Here is a 24,003-nt window from a genome sequence, read left to right on the forward strand (position 1 = left end):
GGCAGACTGCTTATCGTGCCTCTGTGTCTGTTCTTTCCCAGCTCTGTACCAGAACCCTGGGCTTTTAGGGGCCCATGGACACTGAAATGACTTTCCCAGTAGCCTTTGCTGTGGTATGTGACTACATGCTGGCCGATGGGAAGTGGACACGGGCCGTATCCTTTCAAAGGGAGACTGGGTGTGCACCTCTTCCCTTCCTTCCAGCTGGTGGAATGCGGATGTGATTGGTGGAATGCGGATGTGATGGATGGAGCGAGGCCGGTTACCCAGCCCATGAGGTGGAAGCCCTGGGTTCCAGTCAAGGGTGGTAGAGAACTGCCAGTCGCCATACTAACTCTGGACTAACTAGGACTGAAGAGAGAGAGGAAAAAAACCTCTGTTTTGCTAAGTCACCCAGAGTCTGGCTTTTCTGTCAGTTGCAACCATTCTAGTCCCAACTAGTCCAAACTTCTGCCCATCTGGGCCCTGGGCTGTTCTCTGCTGTTCTGCTTGACTGGCTGCTCTCTGGCAGCAGAGCCACGTCTGGGTTCATGGCCCCTCAGGGTACCGCACACAGCCAGCCCTCTCAATGGTCTGTGAGAAAAACTTCTAAGAAAATAGGCTCCTTGTTTAAGTATTTGTGAAAACAAAAATAATGGTATTTTGTGCTTTCTGGATTTAACAGCCCATCCCAGGATTAAAATCAAATGGAATTCTGGAGACGTTCAATGCTACATTAATATAAAAATGGGAATCTCGATGTTCAAAAATGGCGGAGAGCTAGAAGGAATTTCAGAATGAGAAAAGATAAAAAACTGTGAAAGTGTGAAAAACTGTAGGAACATAAACTCAGCTTTGGAAATGAATAGACATGTGGTACAAAGCCTTAATACCAAGGTGTGGAAGTTTCTCTGTGTGTGGAAGGGCTACAGATGATGTCATTTTTCTCCTTTCCTCATTTCTGACAATGACTGTGCTATTACTTTTCCAATTGGGGAAAACGACCTTAAAAAGAAACAAAAGGGAGCGAGGCAGGAACAGGGAGGAGACCCAGCCCTCTAGAGGCCAGGGCTGGCTCTAAAGCTCTCCCAGCACACCTTCCCGAGGGTGTCCGTACTGTGTGGCTTCACCGGCATGACCTGAGGGCATGTGACGGAGGCAGAATGACCCACAGACCCCCCTGAAAATGGAGAGTCAGTGCTCTGTGCCTTGTGGAGGCCGCCCTTTTCTGAGTCACAGGAGACTCTCCTGCATTCCCTCTCAGGAGTGATTCTGGATCTCTCCAGAAATCGCGGTGTCCTCCAGGGCGCACTTACCCACGGACAGCTGAAACTGGGGATGCGAACAGGGTGGGGTCTGTCCTCTCCTGTGGCACTGAGGTGGCAGCAAAGGAAAAGTCAGGAATCCGCTTTCTTCCAGTAAGAATTATTTTTAATGGTTTAAAAAGGAGTCTGTACAAAACCAGCGCCACCATTTGGTGCTTCCAGTCCACCGGGGAATTCCAAGGGTCTCTGCCAACACTATCTCTTTGGCCAGCTGTGCCTGAAACCCCTGCAGAGAGAGACAGTGTGAAAACAGAAGAGTTAACTTCTCCCAGTTTGGCTGGAGGTTTGCTCTCAGCCGGTTTACAAAATGCTGTAGACCTTACTGACGCACGACTGGAGAGGCATGGCTCGTCCGGGGCGCCTGGAGAACTGAGCTCGGCAGCAGCGTGTCCCCCACACTCTGGGAGACAAGAGGGGGCGGGGAGGCGCCCTGGGGCCCCGCGAGGGTGGCTGTGCTCACCAAGATCTAAAGGCAGATTCCCCCCCCCCCATCAGGCCACACCCTAGAGGTGAGTCCTCTGGCTTCAGGCTCTGCCCTGAGGACGAGGCTTTCATGTTTTTAACAAAAATATTCTTAAATGACAACCCACATTTACTTAACTGATCCCCCCCCCCCAGAAACGGGAAGATCTGGGAGAACTCCAAGTCTATTTACTCAGAGGTGACCCCGGGAAGCTGTACGATAATAGGCGGTGAGGGACAGGAATCTGAGTCCTGGAACGCAGGGACCGTGGGGGGGATGGCACTGGGCAGGGCCCTCCCCTCCTCCTATCTCAGCTGCCCCAAGCGACAGAGAGGGATCTGGTTGAGAAAGGCTCTCTGAGGCTGTTCCAGCGGGGCCCTCAGACCCGCTGTTGGGTTTGTGGGGCCACGCGGGCCTCCCCCACATACCTGTCTGACTTTCCGGTTGGAAAGGACATGCTTTTATTTCCCATCAACTGTTTAAGTTTTTTGGGTGCAACGCATTTCTGTCAAGATAAAAAGCCATTTCAGCCGAGGGATAACCTGACCACAGGACACGCACAAGATGCACACAGGAGCCCAGCTGCCCCGTCCAAGACTCCGGCGCCACCGGGGCGACTGGTTTTCTTGCAACTGGACCTTTCTGGGTGCTTCTGAAGGCAAGGCTGTCGGGATGAGCTACCAAAGGTACAGGAGGGCTCCACACAGGCCTCAGCCTCCACGTGCCAAACTTGTGGCCACGTTTGGCTCCGCCTGGCAGCAACGCCCACGGGGGCAGATGCAGGCTTGTGCGGGCACCCGAGGGAGTGTCTGTGGCCTGCGGCTCTAATTCCCATGGCAGCCAACAGCAAACAGCCCTTCAGACCACACGCCAGCCTTCATAGCCTCCTTAAAAGTCCCTTCTTATTGCTGGAATAGCTGATGGGTATTGTCTGTACTTGGGGAGAGACGAGGCGAGGGAAAGGCTACGCAGAGGGAGATGAGTCCCAGCCAGGCCGCCTTCGCCGCGAAGGAAGAGGGGAAAAAAGCACCACAAGCAGGCGAGCGTTCTCAAGATTCTTCTTTCTTTTCGCTGGTATCTTGTATTTGGTTTTTGAATTTGGAATCAAAGCCTAGTTAACATATACAGTCCCACTCGTTTAACGCATCAAGTATATTTCTTACCTTGACCGACTGGGTCTGCTTATTTGGATCAAACTGGGAAGCAGGTTTCGATTTGCTGTTTCCTGGAAGGTGAGAGAAGAGAACGCCAGTGAGCGTGTCCGTGAGTTAATATACCCAGCAGGCTGACTGCTGGGCTGGTGCACAATGTTTGGGAAGGGTGGGCTGTCAGCTCGCTGGCCCCTGTAGAAGGAGGGACTTAGGCTGACGTCAGTTCATGTGTGTGTCCCCAGTCCGGAAGGGCAGCCCAAACACCAGGCTCATCTCTCCCAGATGTAGTCTCAGCTCCGGGCAGGTGGCTGGAGCACTAGCTGCTTTAAACCAAGGATATCCGGCCTGGCGTCTGCGTGCCCGTCCGGAAGTGCCTGACAGTCACTTGGGGCCTGGGGTGACCACCGTCCTGCCTCCCTGTCTTCGAAGGGACGTGTTGCCACGGAGGCTGCTCTATAGTCAGGAGTGCCGTCTGTCGCCCCTCCGAGGCGGATGGCCTCTCACCGGCGAAGAGACCAGAGAGCAGCCCCCGGGCGTCACGGTGCTTCGTAAACTCCTTGCCGTGTTTGTGGCTGAGAAAATGTGTTTCTGGGCACGAGCTACTGTGAGGAAAGATGGAGCCCCCATGGAAATGGACGCCGTCCTGCACAATGACCAGTGTGGCCGTGACCAGGTAGGTCCAGCGCAGGAGGGGGTGATGGGTGGTTTCCCTGTGTGGCTCTGACAGTGCCTGGGTGGGAGCCGCGTCTTTCTTGGCCTTCGTCCGTGCCTTGGTCATGCTTTCTTTCCTCTACAGCTTCCTCCCTCCTAACAGGGCCAGACATTCCTTAAAGGGCACCAGTCCCGGCCTCACCAGCAAAAGCCTTGAAATCCGACTTGCTGTAGTCGTAAGGGGTGAAATCTTTTTCTGGCGGATCTGAGTCCTTTGGCTTCTTGGAAGTTTTGAATCGCTTCTTCTCTTGTTTCTGTTCTGTGGTCCTCGGGTCACTCGTGGTTCGCTCTCTCTTCTTGGCGGCACTTTCCAGCTGTAGGGTGAACACACCGTGGGAGGGAAGCACGGGAGTGCTTCAGAGAGTGGCAGCCGGGCCTCGAGCCTGCTGTGCTGGCATCCGTGGGCTCGGGGACCGGAGTGCTGGCGGCTGTGGGTCTGGGCAGCGCTAGCGCCAGGTGGCACAAGTTCCTCAGTGGGGAATGACATCGGGTCATTACGAAAGGCACGACAGGCTTGGATATTAATAATATGACTGAGCTTCAGTACCTTGTCTATTACTGGAGTCAGGGGTATGGTCTCTTTACCATAAATTCATCACAAAAATTCACCTAAGAGGTATTACAGTATAAACTTTTTTGAGGTGAAAGGAGGCAGGCACTGACTGACAAGCCCTCCTGCTATTCGAGGAGAATCCTGACCATGACCAGGGGCCCCTCCTCTCTCAGAAGAGAAAGCAGAAGGGCGGCACGTACGGCAGCCTGCTGTCGGACGGACACGGCCTGTTCCGCGGTCGCTTGGTACTCTTCCTTGGCCTGGTCCCGAGCAGCTGCAAGAGAGCACGGTCTGTGGGGCTGCTGCCTCCAGCAGCCAAGGCTCCCTCCTCATCTGGCTGCACCGTCTCATCTGTGGCAGCTGCAGCCGGGCGCCCTCCCTGCTCCCCAGTCCCCTGCGCCTCGCCCCTTGATCAAGGGTGGCCGCCTTGCAGCTCAGGTCCGGATGCTCTTTCCACGCTCTCAGTCTGACAGCCCACCTGCCCCGCCCAAGAACCTAAGCCAGACACCCGCCAGCCCACATGACGCCTCTGTGAGGACATCTCAAAGGGGCTGCAACCAAAACACGTCAAGGACGAGAACAAAGCCACTTCTCCAACCGGCTCCTCATGCACGCTCACTCTGTTGCTGGCCACCCTGTCTTTCCAGTTGCTCAGGACCAGCCCTTCTGGCACCCGCGGCCCCCCTCTTTCTCTCATGTGCCACACACAACTTGTCATCAAGTGCCATCGGGTCTCTGTGGGGTACGTCAGCTACGGGCCACTTCTCACCACCTCTGCTACCGTGCTGTCTGAGCCAGCAGCCCCTCACCTGGCCTCCCACCCCTGCCCTCTGTGCTGGACTCTCCACGGTCTCGGAGTGAGCCTTTCTGGTCAGTGCAGGCCACTGCTCTGCTCAGAGCCTCCACAGCTCCCTGGCCACTTGGAGTACAAGCCACATCCTTACAACAGTCCTGCTCTCCCTGCCTCAGCCACACTAGTCTCCCGGCCGCTCTCTGTGCATGCCCAATGATCAACCACCCTGGGGCCCTGGACTCGCTGGGGCCACCGTATAGACCACTCTTCCCCTAGAAGCAACCAGTCTTTGCTCAATGTCACATTTATCTGACTGCCTTCCCTAAACACCGTAGGGAAGTAGCCCCCCGCCCCCGGCACCTCCTACCCCTCTCCCTGCAGAATTGCCTACTGCCATCAGAAAGAAGGTACATTTATGGGTACACTGTCTGCTACCCCCCAGGAAAAGGCCAGCTCCACAGGGCAGGGGCTGTGCTTTGTTCACGGCCATATCGCCACTTTGTTGAACAAACAGAAGGATGAAAGAGGCCTGTTCGTTGACAGACACCCCAACGGGCTGAGTTACAAGGAAGTGAGGGCTACCTGTTTGCTCTGCTGCCTTCTCCTTGGCAGTTTCTTTAGATTCTTTGTGTACCTGTACCTGGGTTGCCAGCTTCCAACGGTTGCTGATCTACAATGAAAACAAACAAAACAAAAACACTCCAAAACTCAGCCACCTAGGAATGCTTAATTGTTTTAACGAGGGGATGCTGGGCAGGCTAGCCTAGTAACTACACACATTCTTAATCATAAATTCCAAATCTGATGACAAAAAAATAAAATCTCATGCTGGCTTTATTTATAAAATACTCATCAAGAAGGACGAAGTGCAGCTGGATTCCAGGCACGGGGCCGGATGCCCTCCTGTCCATCATCTCATTCAATCCCTTCTATAATCCCGGGACAAAGGCAACCTCATCACCCCCGCTTTGAGATGGGAAACAGGCTCAGAGAAGCTAAATAATCTGTCTGGGGGGACATGGTTAGCAAATGGTGGAGCTGGGCTTCAAGGCAGGACTTCTCGCTGCTCTATGACGCCACACCTGTGTGTGGCATTGGAACGCGTCCCGCTGGTGTTAGACAGGCACACGGTCAGGGATGTGTGGCTGAAGGAGCCATAACCCATGGGGGAAAAAGAAGAGAAGGCAAAAAAATCCACCTGACTCCCCATTTCTAAAGACAGCAGGCTAACCACTAGTGACAGGGAGGAGGCCTGTCAGGGTTCTGGCCTGACCCTTGCTGCCTAATGAAAGAGCGGGGGGCAGAAGGAGCCAGGCCCCCGTCTGATCAGAGTAGGTCCTTCCTGCAGGAAGGAAGAAGGCTTTTAACAATTAATACGCTGGCTCCCAGGAACAACTCATGGGGCTCCAGGGAAGGTGTTTCCTTATTCTTACCCATAATGCTGTTAAAAACAAACCAAACAATAGAAGACAGAGTGTTTTAAAACTTATGCTGTCACCTGTGAGAGCCTTACAGTAAAATTCACATATAAAAATGCATCAAGCTGAACACCTAACACCTGGGCACTTTGCTACGAACAAACTAAGCTTCAATTAAAAACAAACGCAAAAACCAAAGACCTGTTTCTTAAAAGGTTCCCAAATGCTTCTGAAAATCAGAATAAAGTTCTGGCCCCTTTCTCTAGAAACAATGCTTATATATATTTATATATAAAGCATTTTCTGTATTCATTTTCGGGAGGCTCAAGATAGGCTGAAGACAGAAACCTAGTTCAGATAATTAAGAAGACCCCTTTTCTTAGAAAGTCACTCTGGGAAAGAGTGACAAACCCACTGACCTCGTAGATTTTTGAAGACGGATCGCACTTTGCTGCCTGAGAAACGTGAGCGCGGTGTTCGAGTGAAGGCAGGAACTGGAGGAATGGAAGGAAACAGTCGTTTAAATGCGCTCGGGACCTGGACGGGGGGTTTTCTGGTGGGGTTCCTCGTGGGAGGCCTCATTCAGAGCGTCCACCTGGCCACGTCTCACTGGCACTGGAGCAAGGCATCCTTGCTGGTTTCATCTGAGCAGACCCCGACTCCGTCCCTACCTGGACACCAGGCACAGCTGACCCATGCTGGATTCAGAGACTCTCTCTCTCCAAAGACTGTTGGCTGCTTTTCTGGGCAAGAGACCCCTACAAGCTGCAGAAAGCTCTGCCTATTCACAGCAGCCCTGAACACACGCAACGCCTACTTACCATCTTAAATGGATTTTCGAAGGACTCCATTATGTTCTGGGCTTTCTTCTGTGCAACTGTTAAGGGGCTCTTTCTACTTTCTTCGGCACTGGGTTCCTGCAGGGACGGACAGAAAGTGAGCAACTTATCCTGTAATCATCCTGTGGCACTACGATGCAAGGAATGGTATAATTGTAACAGTAGTAAGAAGGGACGCCTGGGTGGCTCAGTAGGTTAAGTGTCTGCCTTCAGCTCAGGTCATGATCCTGGGGTCCTGGGATCGAGTCCCACATCGGGCTCCCTGCTTCTCCCTCTGCCTGCTGCTCCCCCTGCTCATGCTCTTTCTGTCTTTTGCTCTGACACATAAATAAATAAAATCTTAAGATTATTATGGTATTATTCTCACCATCTTACAGATGAGGAAACTGAGGCACAGAACGGTTAAGTCTTCTAGAGCCTGACAGCGAACAGGGGCAGAAGAAGACTTCCACCCACGTCTGTCTGGCTCTAGAACTTGAAGTCGTAAGCAGACACGTACAAATTAAGACTTATAAACCGTTATGGGGAATCAGTACAATTATGCGACAGGGTGCTGCTTCCAACTGGGTTCAGACTGTGTGCTGTCCTTCTGCTTCCTCTGTGGTGACGGTCCTGCCACACGGAGCACGGGACACCAGCGCCTGGTAGAGCACAGTGCTTCCGGGCTCACGCGGCCCAAAGTTCACGCTCATATTTTTAGCTGCCGATTCACCTTGATGGCTCAATTAAAGCTTCCAGACTACTCTGCTCACGAATTACTGAAGCAAGACCCGATCTAAATTTAAGCGATGACATGAAAAAGAAAGTTAACCCTTAGGTAGTCCACTTTGCTGGCAGCGTTTCGCCTTCCTGGCTTTGGCCCCACACTCTGGCGTGATGGACCGGCGGTGACCTGTGATCCTGGAAGCTACCCACCCGCCCAGCTGTTTCCCACGGGAACACCTGCTAAGCTGGAGACTCGTCTTTATCCAAACAGATCGTATGCCTGCTTCTCTTTCCAGAAATTATTTTTCCTTTACCACATCTGTTGTTTGCACTATTCAGAGTTTTCTCTGTGTATTTTCCTTTCATGCTGGTCATTTCAGTACCTACCCATCTTGACCAACAACCACACCCTGGTCTTGCTTTTGCGAAGAACCTGTAGTTCAAGCCCTGGCAGAAACACGACACTTGCCAGGTAGGACAAACTGGGATAAGTTCTGTCACAACTCAGTGCATAGTCCTGGAACACCGCTGAGCCCAGGCTGGCCACGCGTGGTCCCAGACTGGACACAGCCCCCGCCTACCACGGCGCAGCCCCTTCGGCATGGGAAACAAATTTCCACCCGCACAGTAGTGCTGTCCCATCTTGCATCTTGCTCTTCCCTTGCCCTGATCAGCCACAGTGTAGAGAAACGCTTTTCAAAGCCTCTTTTTCAGCCCAAGCACGTGCAGATGGGGCTGGCGTGGGTTGCAGAGGGATGCGTGGTCCCTACAGTTGAGCAGAGCACTCAGCCCGCCCCTCAGAGTCAGGATGGGCTGCGCCTCCCCTGCAGCTGAAGGGGAAGGTCCTGCTTCTGAATCACTGCAGCCCACACCGTCCTCCCTGCTAGGCATTAGCGAGGGCCCGGACGTCAACCCTTCTTCACACGGAGCTCCTGAGAGAATCCTCTACCCACCTCTCACGGACTGCCTCTCAGATCTGTCTCCACGCCTGTCCCCACGGCTGCTGGGTTTTACTTCTGGCACTAGTCTCAAAGGTCGACGCGGAACGCTAGGCAGACAGCCTGTTTGACAGACCCAGTCACTCCTCACGGGTCTACGTCCCCCACCTGCGTTTCCTCGCACTCACGTTAAATAGCGTGATGACAGCAGTAGCGATAAGGCATCTGGTATCTGGCAGGATGTCGTCTTCTCTTTGGTCGGGGAAGAGGCTTGCCTGTTTCTGCGCTGGCACAGGCCCTAAAGCGATGGAAGTCAGGGAGGTCAGAGCCTCCTGGAGAGTGCGCCAGGCAGTTCCCAGAATGTTCCAGAGACCTCTATATTACCGTTGCTTGGGACGACAGGGTAGCCATCTGAAGAGGCGTGAGAGCAGTCATGGGGTCCAAAGAGCACATTCTCCAATCTCTACAGCAGAAAGAAACCAAGAGGCCTCATGAAGGACTCGCAAACATGCGGTCGCTTTCTGCTGCAGGGCTGGGGGCTGCCTGTGACAGGGAGGCGTCTCCTGCACTGGCTCCGACTGGTGCCCCCCGCCCCCCCAGACAAGACACGTCAGATACACACTCTACCTCGGGACCGCTCTTCCTCACGCCAGTTCCAGCTTCAGACTGGGGACAAATACAGAGAATCTGAGGAAAGGTGCCTCAGCTCGGTGACCGCACATGTCTCCCCCACCATAGACCCCGTCCCTTCACTACATGTGTTTTACAAGAGCCCCGAGATGTTCTCTCATCCTTCATCCCTCACAGTGCCTCGCACTATAATCACTTAGTGCTCAATAATTACTTGCTGAATGAAAGAACGAAACCCTTTATCGTACCAAGGCACAATGCAGAAGACTTCCAAGAGCTTGAAAGAGATTCTCCTCTAGAAACCAGGGTTTCTCTCTTTATTTGGCCAAACTGTAGAGCTAACAAAAGATTCTTTTTAAAGAAATTTTAACATGAAGACTGAAATATGTTTATCCTCAGTCTCTCCTTTATCGCCCTAAAGGAACTGATTTTAAGTTTTTCTGGATCCATACTCTTGCAAAAATGGGCAAATATGATTGACCATATACCAGTATTACTACTAAGGCAACACAATTAAAAACTGTCCCCCCAAATTCAAATTGAATTGGGTGGCTCAGTCAGTTAAGCATCCGACTCTTGATTCCAACTCAGGGTATGAGCTCAGGGTCATGAGATCGAGCCCCACGTTGGACTCCATGCTCAGCGCAGAGTTTGCTCNAGATTCTCTTTCCCTCGCCCTCTGCCCCTCCGCACCCCAAATGGTGCACACGTGTGCATGCTCGCTCTCGCCAAAATAAATAAATAAATAAAATCTTAAAAAAAAAAAAGGGGAGGACCTTTAGCTTTTGATAATCATAAAGAAGACATGTCAGGGCAGGGCGCCTGGGTGGCTCAGTCAGTTAAGCGTCTGCCTTTGGCTCAGGTCATGATCCCAGGGTCCTGGGACTGAGTCCTAAGTTGGGCTACCTGCTCTCCCTCTCCCTCTGCCCCCCCCCCCCACTCTCTCTCTCTCTCTAATAAATAAATAAAATCTAAAAAAACAAAACAAAAAACAAGACCTGTCTACTGGCTTTCCTAACCCCTATTATCTTCTTGGGTTTTTTAGAATGGAGACCAGCTCATGCACGGAGAGACCACAGGTGCCAGCAGACAGCCGGGTGCGCGGAGCTGGAAGCTCCAGCAGCAAAGGCTTCCTACCTTGAGCAGAGGCATCTCCCGCGCCTGCTGGACTAACAGATGCATCTCGTTGATCTGCTGCCGCACGAGAGGTGGTACGGGGTTACAGCAAGCTATGATGCCCTGAGGTTCCCTGAGGACCAGAAAGAACACTCTGAACTCATCATTTAGGGACACAGCCCCCCCCCCAGGCTTCCAGCCGAGAACAGAGAGCTACGGCTAAGGCGAAGACCCGGGAAACATTCCTATCGGGGCGGCCTGGGGCCCTGGACACCAAGCTTCAAGTAGGCACCTCTTGCCGGTGGCCTCCCGCTAAGCGGGAGAGCTGGGGAGGGGCCCCCCCGCTCTGCCGAGCTGTACTGCTGCAACGGGCTCAACGCAAGATGGGGAAATTCAACTCTGCTTATTCTTCAATGAACATCAGAAAGCGTTCAAAATCGTAAGGTGCCTTGGTGTGGAACAAATTACAGCTGAGAGACTCTGAGACACTTTCCTTCCTTCCAAGCGGATGCTGGAGGCTCAGACTTGCACTGGCTCTCATCGGGGGCCTAGCCTCTGAAATGCCTGCAGCTCAGGTCTAGTTCCTACAGGGCAGCCCGAGGGCAGAAATTCTGAATTCCCTGGACTTGTGAACTTCCTTAGAGCACTAATCTCTGAGTCGACAGCCTTGAGGTAATAACTACCAGAGAAGCTGATCTGAAGGATAAAATTTCTCTATGGAGAAAGTCAGAACGTCGTTATCAGTTCTCAGACTCACTTGGGCAGTTCTTCAGCTATCTTCAGCATCATGTGGTTTGGCAGTACATATCTGCAACAAAACACAGTGGGGTCACGTTGGATTCAGCGAGCAAGCCCCGGTAAAGGCTACAACCTGGGCGAGAACGTAACCAACTTTCATGGTGAGAAAAAAAAAGGCTATTATTTCCTCGTTCCCTGAGCTGCTCAGTCTAGAAAGCAGATAGTAAAAGAACGTCTAATCCCTTACCCGTAACTTTCATCTTCCCTGCGGGCTGTTTTATCCCTCCAGGCAAACAGCAGCTGAAAGGCTGTCAGCTGCTGTGTGTTGAGATGCTTCTTCTGCTTCCTGTACAGCTCAAGGTAGGACTCGTCCGTGAAGATGGGCTTGACGAATTTCTGCGAAATTTTACAGAACATTCCACATCAGTGGGGGTCAGCATGGCGCCCTGGGCTCTTCAGAACATTCGGCTCTGTTCCGAAATGTAAGGAACCAAGTGAAGACCCGGGCCGCGGGCCAAGGCAGAGAGGCGGTACCTTGAGGCAGATGTCCCTGCTGCGCTGCCAGGCCACCTGCAGCTGCACGGGCTGCTCGTTGCCTCGCTCCCACAGCTCCAGTCTCATTTTATCATAAATGTAAAGCAGGTAATGGGTGTCATCCCGGGCGTAGTTGAGCATTTCCTCGGGCAGAGGCCTAGAATCGCAAGGAAGGAAATGAGTTTGCGGCTCACCCCTAGGAGCAGCCCTGTTGTCTGTCCGCGCTGTGCGTGCGAAGGCTTGGGCTCCCTTTGCCATCACAGCCCTACTACACTCACATCCATAGGCCCTCCATCTTAATAGGATAAGCCATTGTTTTCCCAGCTGGGGAGAAAGGGCAGCAGGATCACAATGTGGCTGAAAAGAGAGGCCCTGCCATCCAGAGTTCGAATCTTAGCTCCGCACACCCATCCGTGGACAAGTCACGTAAGCTCACTTTCCTCAGCTGTGAAATGAAAGCCCTCACAGGCTGCTATGGGGACCACCCAGCACAAAACCCCGGAAGCTCTTAGCTCGGTGCCTGGCACATGACAACGGCTCAATGACAGGGAGTGCCTTTTAGACTGTCAATTTTCATCTTCTATCCGGGCTTTATCAGATTCTCTTCAGAAATTCTGGCCTGCAGAACTGGAGGAAAGCGGAGTGGCTTCTTCCAACAACAGCTGCAACCTCAGGGAGGAAGCCGGCCACCGGACAGTGACCGAGCGGAGCCCAGACTCCAGAAAGTGGTGCAAGACCCCGCCACGCTCTTACACCACAGTACACACACATTATAAGGCGCAATCACCTACGTACCTCAGAATCCTCTCGAACCTCTGGGAGATCACCTCAAACACACACACACACACACACACACACACACACACACACCCCTCCCTCATAGGGAGATCCAAGTTTCAAACGAGAGACTGGCCGGGACACAAACACTGACACGGCACACCTCTTCCAAACACTATCTCCGTGAAGCGTGAGAGCCCAACACACACTCCACGTGGTCACCCTAAAACTTCCGGTCGTGCTTCTGCTGCTGCCAACAGCTGGAGGAGAGACCGGCACCAGTCAAGCCAAGGTTCTACTACCGTCACCACCTGCACGTGGGTCTGTGTGGCCCACAGGCTCAGGAGTAGCCACGCTTCCTGCTGCCATCCACACGTCCTCGTCAGCCACAAACCGTATTCTCCAGTCGGCCAGCTGATACTGCTTGTTGGATTCCACGCCGCAGTAGAGTTTCAGGAGATGGTCCAGCGAGTGCCGGCCCAGGTTAAGGAGGCGTGCTGCCTGATGGGTATCAAACATGTTCACCACGTACAAGCCGAAGTCCTTCTGTAGCCATTCGACGTCCGAGTCAGCACCGTGGAAGACCTGAAAACGAAAGCAGAGGCATGTGGAGCAAAGCGTTCAAGGCCACTCGTGCTGAAACAGACTCTGCCTCCAGGTTAGCACGACACTGGAATTCGAAGCCAGAAGGAAGATTAAGATGGGTTCAGTTTCAAAAGCTTCTTTTAATTTGGACCGATGGCACTTCCACACTCCGAACTGCACATCTTAAAGTCTGGAACCGCTCACAGCCAGTGATTCTAAGAAAGCAGTTCTACTAGCTTCAAGGATAGTCATTAAGTGCAAAGGATCCTGATGGCGCGGGCTCACGGCAGTTGTCATTAACATGATGGAACGTTTCTCCGGGTGGTAACGAGCTACCGCGTAAGCTGTTCTAATTGGGGCTTAGAAACAAAAGCAGTTTAGCCTGTGGGGCCGGAATGTAGGAAATTACAATTATTTCTCTCAACTTCACCAGGTCTATACTGAAATAATGAAATAGTAAACCTAACGGCACTTAAATCCTAGGCTCACACGCAAGAGCTACAAAAGGCTAGCTGACCTTAACGATGGCGGGGTCCGTGAGGCTCTCGTTGAGAATGTACATGTCGCTTCGAAGCTCCAGGGTGTCGACGATGAAGTCTTCTGTTCGGGTGGAGATCTGCATCAGGCAGGTCAGCCCCAGGAAGCTCCTGTACGAGTGGTGCTAAAACCCAGAAAGAGGGGAGAACAGGGAAAAATCATCACACCAGGCTTTCCTTTACTGATTTTGGGAGGGCAGCTATAAAAGCCAAGTTATATGACTGATTGGTTTTCACCGAGAAAAGCCAGATCTGTTAGTCTTAATTTTATACTCCTCAGGTAGAGAGGGACTTCCTAGAAAATGTAAAATTTCACTCCAGGTCATTCACAACTTACCTCTAAGTCTACTGCGAATTCTTGACAGGTCAAGAGCTTTTCATTGAGCTCCACTAGCTCATCCAGGGAGGACACAAAATGGCAGGGGGTCTCCCCCACAGGCCTATATAACTGAAGCACGAACATACAGGTAGAAAAAGAGAAGAATGTTAAGAATCACCCTTCACTAAAGCACAAATGAATCAGGAGTTCAAGAAGTGACCTGAAGTTGCAACCTTTTACTCTGAAGTTATTTAAGGAAAGCCAAAATTGCACTGATTTGATTCTCCCTGGGCTACTTAGATATCACCCATAAATTAGGTTTGGGTGCTAACCTGGGGCTGTGGCTTTTGAAGGACTGAATCTGGTGGAGTGAAGTGATCTAGTTCATACTGGTAAGGATGTGCAAACCTGAATAAATGAAACAAAAAGAAAAATCCTCTTGATGAATTCCGTAATTCAAGGGAAAACAACTGCTTTATTTATTTATTTATTTATTTAAAGATTTTATTTATTTATTCGACAGAGACAGAGACAGCCAGTGAGAGAGGGAACACAAGCAGGGGGAGTGGGAGAGGAAGAAGCAGGCTCATAGCGGAAGAGCCTGATGTGGGGCTCGATCCCAGAACACCGGGATCACGCCCTGAGCCGAAGGCAGACGCTTAACTGCTGTGCCACCCAGGCGCCCCGAAAACAACTGCTTTAATCCAATTTGTAAAAACAAATGAGAAGCGACCACTGTGAAAATATTTTCTCGCTAGATAAAGTACCATTATTTAATGATAATTCAAGGGCATCAGGAAAACCCACATCAGGTCAAACTGGTTCACCCTTACAATGCGATCATTAAAAATCTACTCATCTACTCATCTGAGCTCTTATTTCAAAACACTGCACGGCTGTCTTTGTGGAGGATAGAAAAACGTACAATGTGCAACTCCTTGCGGTCTGGCAAACAGACCTGTGAGGTGAGATAGGATGGGGCCGCTACTGCAGTTGGTCGGATGCCAAATGCTATATTTTTTATTCCTCTATCATCTACCTGAGTAAAAATCCCAAGTCTTTGAGTTCCTTGAGGGCAGGGCCGCCTCTCCTCACCTCTGCTTCTTTAGCACTTGGCCTGCGGCCTCACAGTGCGGAGCTGGGCCCGAAGGAATGCTGCTCAGGCCGACTCTGGCTACACGACTCTGGCTACACGTGACAAAAAGACCAACGCCAGCCAAGTTCTTACCACCCTTTTCCTTCAGGCAAGGTCCATTTGTCTGTTTTAAGGATTTTTTTTTTTAAGATGCTTATGCTGCCAGTGAAAATGCCCTTTCCTTGCTGAATTTATTAGGGGGCCCCTACCTCACTGTTTGAGTCCCTACCCGCTCAGAAAGGCAGAATGGCAGGAAGAAGGAGAGTTCTACGAAAACCTGGGGTTTCAGGTTCTGATTGTGTGGGAAGTCAGCATCAGCACCCCTTGTTTTGTCTTTAAATCTAGACAAAGGGGGTGAGAGCGACTGCTCCCTCTCAAGGCTGCCGTGAGAGTCGCCTGAGACGCCGCCTGTGCAGGCCCTCCGTGAACACAAACAGGAGGTTTTACCAAAGAGATTCACATTAGGATAAGGATAGCAATCACCCATTCCTCACATTCTTTGTTTACATTGATGTATTTTACAAAAGTGAAACCGAGGAAGAATGTAGAAAGTTCTCATAGTAGAAAGTTCTGACAAATACTTACATGTCCTGCTCCACCTGCTGAGTTCTCTGCTGATGGATGAAATCAGCCAGCGCAGGGGGGACATCCAGGTCCTCTGGACGATCCTGTGGGCGCTCCCTCCTTTCTTTAGAGAGTGCTGGAGACCCAAGCAGTGACAACAACACCATCACAAAAGAGGTGAACACATTCACATCTTTTCTAGTTACGGGGTGGGTAAGTGGCTCCTTTTGAAGGAAGGAAGGAGGGAGGGAGATGTTTTTCCCTTTACTTAGGCAGGGTTCGCATGCCTTACCCTGAGGGAGAGGTTTCTGAGCATTGGGCTTGATGAAGATCTTGGGAAGAAATGGAGTGTTGGAGTTGTCAATCTTTTCTCGGAATTTAAGCTGAGGCCGGGCGATGTTTTTTGCATGAAGCAACCGGAAAGTTTCAGATTTTGTTTTTTTGCTATATTCTCCTGCCTATGATAACAAATACAAAGAATTTATAACACAGCCACTCAATGAATTAGAAAAGTAAATTCTGAAAAGATGAAAAAACAAAAAAAAGAGTAAAGTACGTAAATTCTCATTTGTGCCTTCCGAGAGCATTCACTTAAGAATGTACGTGTGTGTGAGGTTGCGGGGTGCAAAGAAGACAAGAGGTAATTAGTTTGTGCCGGTTTAGGAGAACAAGTAAGGCAGTGGCCAGTTCTGTGTCCAATAAAAGAGAACAGAAATGCAGAACAGAACAGGCAAGACCGTATTATAAAGCTGACACTTGAAACTCCAGGCAATCAGCAAAAAAGCCCTCACCTTACGGTTCCAGCTGGACACTATTGTTTTAGGAACCTGCAAACCGGCTGGGAGGACAGGCTGTTGATTCTTATTCACACCTGATGCTTCATCCAGTAAAATACCCTAAGGGCAGAGGACATAATAGTTTAGCATCTTCCTTTCAGGGTTAACAAGTTAATTACCTAAAATTCTTAAGAAACAGATTCAGAGAATTACGTGTGGGAACATATATATGCATGAGGGAGTCATCCCAAGTAATGAAAGCATTATTTGCTCAAAGACAGAGCAGTAATTGGCCACTCCTTGATCTACCCTCGATCAACTCCCTTTACAGCTCTCAGGCTGAAAATTCAAAAATGATTTAACAGTGTGATGTGGCTCACCAAAAGAATTAAAAAGACCCTAGACTGTAGCTATTAAACATAGAAGGATGGTACTCTGAGAATGAAGGGTGTTCTCATCTACTCTGTCCCATCGAAGCAGACATGCAGTATCAGTTTGGGCCTCCAGGTGACAAAGAGTAGCATGGCAGGACTTGAAATCATAAAATATGAGAAACTGCTAAAAGACCTGTGGGCATTTAGATTATGAAAGAGATGACTTCACGGGACAGAAGAGCATGATTTAAACATTTGCAGGACGGTCACATGGTTGAGGGATGGCTTTGTTTTGGATGATCTCTATGTATTTCTGTAAATAATGTTCTGTAGAATTAGGCCTAAGTAGACAGTAAGCTAGATCATATGATACACATCTCCTTCCAATCATTCGAGTCAGGCTGTTTGGCAGATTGCAGATAACAGTTAAGAAAAAAAAAAAAAAAAGACTAAATTTTGGTTGGGCTCTGTACCGAGAGGCCTCTTCTCTTGCAACACAAATAGGATTTGCAAATCTGGAACACAGATTTGTAATAGGTCTCCACTGAGCGGTGATAAGTTAAAGTAATATATTTGAACACAACTGTGTTATCTTTGGGAAAAAGAAGCCAACTGTCAGGAAGGGAATGTTGTTGGAACAAGATATATTAAACTTTTCATTTCCTCAGATGCTGGAGTTTCTTTTCATATTTTAATAATACAAAAGCTCTTCATTTGTTAATGATCTTTTTTTTTTTAAGATTTATTTTTAAGTAATCCCTATGCCCAACGTGGGCCCTGAACTCACAACCCCGAGAATAAGTTGTCACCTGCTCTTCTGACAGAGCTGGCCAGGAGCCCCCATTTGTTAACTATCTTAAGAGTAAGGTGATGGGGTACCTGGGTGGCTCAGTTAGTTAAGTGTCTGCCTTTGGCTCAGATCATGATCCCAGGGTTTTGGGATTGAGCCCTGCGTCGGGCTCCCTGCTCAGTGGGGAGTTTGCTTCTCCCCATTTGTGCTCTCTCGCTCCCTCTGTCAAATTAAAAAAAAAAAAAAAAATCTAAAAAAAGAGTAAGGTGAAACACTCACCACTCTTTCCAGAATGACATCATTGGTATCAACTAGTAAATCAAACTTGTCCTCCAACTCGGTCACTTTACTTCGGTCCTTAATGTTGCTTCGACACCCATGGTACTGCATTACCCTACTCATGCTAGGAAGGACAAGAAAACCAAGGTTACTTTGTATACGTGTATTCATTTCTTCCCAATCTGGGAGAAAGCTTGAAAGGCTTGGCTCAGACTGTTCCCAATATTCTTTTTGTTTTTTCAGATTTTATTTGTTTTAGAGAGAGACAGAGAGAAAGAGAGCATGTGCGCACAATCGGGGGAGGGATAGAGGAAGAGGGAGAGAGAGAATCTGAAGCAGATTCCTCGCTGATCTGGAACATGACGCGGAGCTCGATCGAGCTCATGACCGAGAGATCATGACCTGAGCTGAAACCAAGAGTCGGAGGCTTAACTGACTGAGCCACCTGGGTGCACTACCCCCAGTACTTTTTGATCAAACTAGTAAAATTTGCACCCTTATAGCAGAAACACTGCTATTTGTTTGGTCTTGGGCAATTCCCTAAATCTAAGACTCCCTTTCCTCATCTGTTAATTGAAGGGTTGGAAGAAATTACCTCAAAGCTTCCATTAAATTCTCAAAGGTATATCATACTATGTAAATAATATACTTTGCATTCATTGCTTTATCATGAAATCTAAAACAGATGCTCTAACTCTGTCACGCAACAGTTAAAATCACTGTGTACTGTCCTCATACACTTATTAAAAACATAATACTCAGGGCTCTGCAAACTGTAAGAGAATCTTGGGGGCGCCTGGGTGGCGCAGTCCTTAAGCGTCTGCCTTCGGCTCAGGGCGTGATCCCGGCGTTCTGGGATTGAGCCCCACATCAGGCTCCTCCGCTGGGAGTCTGCATCTTCCTCTCCCACTCCCCCTGCTTGTGTTCCCTCTCTCGCTGGCTGTCTCTCTCTGTCAAAATAAATAAATAAAATCTTAAAAAAAAAAAAAAAAAAGAGAATCTTGGATCTAGGCTTTCAAGTCCCATATTAATTCAGAAAGATTCACTGTCTACATATAGGTGCAAAAGTCAATATATTTTTTAAAAGTTAAACTCAAAATTTACCAAATAACATTTCCCTAATCAAAATCCATTGTCTCATTTTTTAAAAAGATTTTATTTTCTTTTTTTAAAGTAATCTCTACACCCAACTGGGGCTTGAACTCACAACCCTAAGATCAAGAGTCGCATGCTTTACTGACTCAGCCAGCCAGGCACCCCCACTGTCTCATTTTTATATTTTATAGCTCTACTACTTTTTTTTTTTTTTAAGATTTATTTATTTGAGAGAGAGAGAAAGAAAAAGTGTGTGGGCACGTGCGACTTGGGGAGTGGCAGGAGAGAAGCAGATCATGGAGTCAGACTCAAGGCTCAGTCTCACAACCCTGAGATCATGACCTGAACCAAATCAAGAGTCAGATGCTTAACCAACTGAGCCACCCAGATACCCCTATTGTTCTTTATAGCACAGAAAAACACAGTTAAGGAAAAACTAATTTTCAGGAAAAATTACCTATTTCATGAGGCGTATGAAATAACATGAGAAACATGTTATTTCTCAACACGAGAAAATCATATATAGTACGTACCACTGAAGCAATCTGTCTCCCTGTGTTTCACAAAATGCCTGGAAGCCAGGAAAACTTCGGTAGAAATCATACTCATCGCCAAACTGTGGGAGACCCCCAGATGCCTTGGTGACAGCCACCACTGACCCAAGAGCAAACTGTAAAAAACCAGAAAAACAAGCATGTTTTAAACATGGATCCCCATTTGTTCAGCAACTCGCTTTTCTCGAGATCTACTACATATAATACACTGTGCTAGATGATGAATTTTACACATTCAACAAATATTCATTTAGTGCTCGTTTTACCCTACGTTCTGAGGATACAATAGTGAGCATGGAACCAAGTTTTGGAGCTTACATTCTTGGGAGAGTGGGGAGAGAAAGAAAAAAATAAATGTAAGACAAATATTCAAAATGGCCTGGGTTTGAATCTTGGCTCTGCTACCTATTAACTGTGATCTTGGGTAAGTTATTTCTCTGGACCTAAGTTTCCTCCTCTGAAAAATAGGCATAATAAAAGTGACCATCCCATAGACTTGTTGTGAGGATTAAATGAGCCAATAAAATCACATTGGGTAGTGCCTGGTAGACACATAAGTGCTATTATTATTACGATTCAAATTCAGATCCATGAGCTTTCTACAAGAATTTACTTTTGTGTTTTCATTTGGGCAAGCATCTAAAACATAAGAATACTCTAGATCCTTTGTTGACCAAATTATAATGGCCACTGCCCACGACTGGACTTGTGTTTATGTTTCAGTTAGTGCCAAGTAGTTCTCTACTTTAATTGTTGTGTGGTAATGAGAAAAAATCTGAAGTGGCTGTCACAAAGAAATGATGGTCATGTGAAGGCCAAATGACATCACTGAGAGTTGTGTAATCAATGTTTTCCAGGGGAAGAGAGAGAAAGGAAGTGGGAACTTGCGTCATGGTGGGACACATAGTAGCTGGTGAGCATGAATGCCACTAAATCAGGACCATGGCTAGTGGTCCAGAACTACCAGAGCCAAGCAAAGCAACAATGACATCTACTAATGATGACCCACCTGAGTGTGGGGGAATACACAACGCTAATTTACAAATTACTTTAGTTTCCTGGTTTTGTAAGAGCTATGCATGAGGTGTTTAAACCTAGTTTTGTTTGTTCATATAAAAAGCATTACACAAATAATTTAGACGAATCCTCTCTGTGCTCCCTCCAGGAGGCATTGATAAACGTTCTAAGGCACCTAGAGGAGGCCGGCTCGGTGGTAGCTCTAACAGGTGACATCAAACCCAGGGTTCCAGATTATGTGGGACTGCACCACACAGGAGGAAAAGGGAACCATCCTGGCCGCGCGGGAGGGGAGGACGCCGACTGGTGTGGCGTACAGCAGCCGAGCCTCTCCGGGGAGTTAATTAGGTGGCTCGGGCCTGGGCCGGGGCGACGTAGCGAGGTCTGGGAACATCAGGGTGACAAGAAAGCCCTTCCCACGACGCGGACATGGCTTCCACACTCCATACATTTGCATGGGCTCAAATGTGAGAACGAGGGCCCTGGGAAACGAGGCGTCCCTCAGTGTCCGCGTGAGATCTCCGCCCAGGAGGGGAAGTGAGAGACTGTGCTTTGCGCGGGCAGAGACCCCTAGACCCCAGCCCCAGGCTCCGCAGCGGCGCGCGCGCGGCCGGATGGGCGGCCGCGGACAGGGCCCCGGTCCGCTTCCGGCCGACCGCGGGCGGCTCCCTGTGCCCCCGGAAACCCCACGAACTCACCTTCACGAAGCTGTCTGCGTCCGGGAAACCCGGCAGCACCATCTCCCCGTCGGGCTTGGCCGCGCTCGTGGCAGACGGGAACTTGGGCTCTCGGGGGCTGGGAGGCGCCATTTTTCCCGGCCTGCACAGCTCTTCTCGCGAGAGTGCCTCAGGGCGACGCGACGTGTGCCCACCGCGCATGTGCAAAGTTCGTCTTCTCTGGGGAAGAGCTGGCGAGGGGTGAAAGTTGGTCGTCATCCCTGAGCGCCCCCCCGACCCGGGGAAGTTTACATTTTCTCTTTAACCTCACATTTTATCATCTGGATAACCTTGTGATTTACGGTGGGACCCGGGGGGCCCAATTAATCTCATATTTAAGGCCAGTCTCTCCCAAGCTCTTCTGGTGCCCGCCTCACCTGCTTGATCTGGGCTCCAATGATCCCCTCTGACATCGTCTATCTTCTCCCTCGCCACTGGTTTATTCCTAACGGCCTACACGTATGCTGGCATCGCTGCCAACTACAGAGACACAAAACATCACCGCACACTTCCTTCCAGCCCCTTCTAGGCAAACTACTAGAGAAGGCTCTCCATGCCCACAAGCTCACGAGGTCTCTCGGACCCCTCCAATTGGACGTTCCTGCCCGCGTACACCGCTGGAAACACTGTTGCTGAGGCACCTATCGGGAACTCACAAAATGAATCCGGGAAGAGCTTGTGTTCTGAGGGAGGCGGCTCAGGCGAAGGCTGGGAAGCTTACTGGGGTGTGGCCTTTCTCCTAAAATCAGGAGTGGCACACCCTTAATTCATTTGGCTTAGTAAGTGTTCAATAAATGTTAGCTGTTCCCGTTATTTAGAATATCGTATTAACAGGAATATCCTATTAACAGGAAACTGTTTTCACACTCCCCACCCTCCCACCAGCACTCTGGCAGAACAAAGACCTAGCCTAGCTCTAATTTAACAACAAATATTTTTGAGTCTTATTCCGTATGGGTCAACCTAATACCACATCAGGCAATGCTGTGTGGTTTACATGAATTATCTCAACCTCAAAACAACCTTTTGGGCTAGCGGATACTATTATCCATACTTTCAGAGGAGGAAGCAAGCACAGATGAAGTAATTTGTTCAAAGTCATACGGGTCGTATGAGGTGGAGTTGAGATTTGAAACCAGGTAATTTGACACCACAGCCTTATTTCTTTCAAACTACTTTACATGCCTCCAAGAGTTTTAAGGCCTAACCTATAGAACTGTACCATGTGATAATTGTCTTTCTTTGGTTGCGTTATCTCGCTTAGCACAATACCCTTTAGTTCCGTCCACCTCATTGCAAATGGCAAATTTCATTTTTTGATGGCTGAGTAATATTCCATTGAATACATATATGTATTCTTTATTATCTCTTCTTTATTCATTCATCTGTCGATGGACATCTGGGCTCTTCCCATAGTTTGGCTATCGTGGACATTGCTGCTATAAACATTGGGGTGCAAGTGCCCCTTTGGATCACTACATTTGTATCTTTGGAGTAAATATCTAGTAGGGCAATTGCTGGGTCTATTTCTAACTTTTTGAGGAACCTCCATACTGTTTTCCAGAGTGGTTGTACCAGCTTGCATTCCCATCAGCAGTGTAAGAGGGTTCCCCTTTCTCCACATCCTTGCCAACATTTGCATGGAATTTAAGAAACAAAACAGAGGAGCATAAGGGAGGGGAGGGAAAAATAAAACAAGACAAAACCAGAGAGGGAGACAAACCATAAGAGACCCTTAAACATAGGAAACAAACTGAGGGTTGCTGGAGGGGATGGACGGGGTAACTGGGTGATGGGCATTAAGGAGGGCACGTGATATAATGAGCACTGGGTGTTATATACAACTGATGAATCACTGAACACTACCTCTGAAACTAATAATAGACTATATGTTAGCTAATTGAATTTAAATAAAATAAAATAAAATAAAAACTGTACCAATGCATGCAAGGATCCCGAAAAGCATTCTTGCCACATCTCTCCCTTCTCACAGGGATACATGAAACCATCCTGGATCGGTAGGTTAATGAGACTGTCCTTAAAGGCTTCCATTAGTTGGTAATTCACCTCAACAAAGTTGGAAGGTTTTGTCTAGATGTAACTTGAAACCCACTGGATTCACTGACGATATTAATCCCAAGGACTCCATGTCCTAAGGAGTATGTCTTTCCCATTGATGACCACCATTCATTCCAGAGTCCATTCATTCCCATACCCTTTATCTTTCCAGAGTCCATTCATTCCCATACCCTTTATCTTTCATGAGTGGAAACATCACTGGTCATCGATAGTTACTTCATGTAGAACCAAAAAAGTTATGGTGATCGTATTTTCCAGAGCAAAAGAGTTGATGCATGGTTTAGAATTATAGAAAATCTGAGACAACTATGAGGGTTAAAACTTATCAGTATTACTATTGATATTTAAACTCATCTTTGTTTTTAATAGAGGAGTCCTCCGACAAATGTGCATGGAGCAGCACCGTCCATGGTCCAGGCAGATTTGGGGGCTACAACGTCATGTGAGACGGGGTTCCTGGCCTTGTAATGCTCATGCTCTTCCTAATACAAATTCTTTGAATAGGTTTTTTTTT

At 49.0% G+C, this 24,003-nt stretch overlaps 1 protein-coding gene across 1 annotated transcript; it reads right to left on the reverse strand.

The window, feature by feature from the left end:
- Window positions 1-1,392: 1,392 nt before the first annotated feature.
- Window positions 1,393-21,552, reverse strand: EXOSC10 (exosome component 10). Its single transcript, XM_040645768.1, has 25 exons — window positions 21,393-21,552; window positions 19,657-19,793; window positions 18,029-18,152; window positions 16,601-16,705; window positions 16,102-16,267; window positions 15,831-15,945; window positions 14,443-14,518; window positions 14,129-14,239; window positions 13,773-13,916; window positions 13,065-13,255; window positions 11,894-12,050; window positions 11,607-11,755; window positions 11,379-11,429; window positions 10,643-10,754; window positions 9,503-9,541; window positions 9,260-9,338; window positions 9,064-9,173; window positions 7,215-7,310; window positions 6,813-6,887; window positions 5,558-5,645; window positions 4,383-4,456; window positions 3,772-3,943; window positions 2,931-2,992; window positions 2,196-2,272; window positions 1,393-1,530 (listed from the first exon to the last, which is right to left on the reverse strand). Exons 1-25 carry the CDS (start codon window positions 21,501-21,503, stop codon window positions 1,500-1,502), a joined length of 2,652 nt encoding a protein of 883 aa, XP_040501702.1. The 5' UTR covers window positions 21,504-21,552; the 3' UTR covers window positions 1,393-1,499.
- Window positions 21,553-24,003: the final 2,451 nt, after the last annotated feature.

This window comes from Ursus maritimus, unplaced genomic scaffold (genome assembly GCF_017311325.1).
Source record: "Ursus maritimus isolate PB19 unplaced genomic scaffold, ASM1731132v1 scaffold_32, whole genome shotgun sequence".
NCBI lineage: Eukaryota > Metazoa > Chordata > Mammalia > Carnivora > Ursidae > Ursus > Ursus maritimus.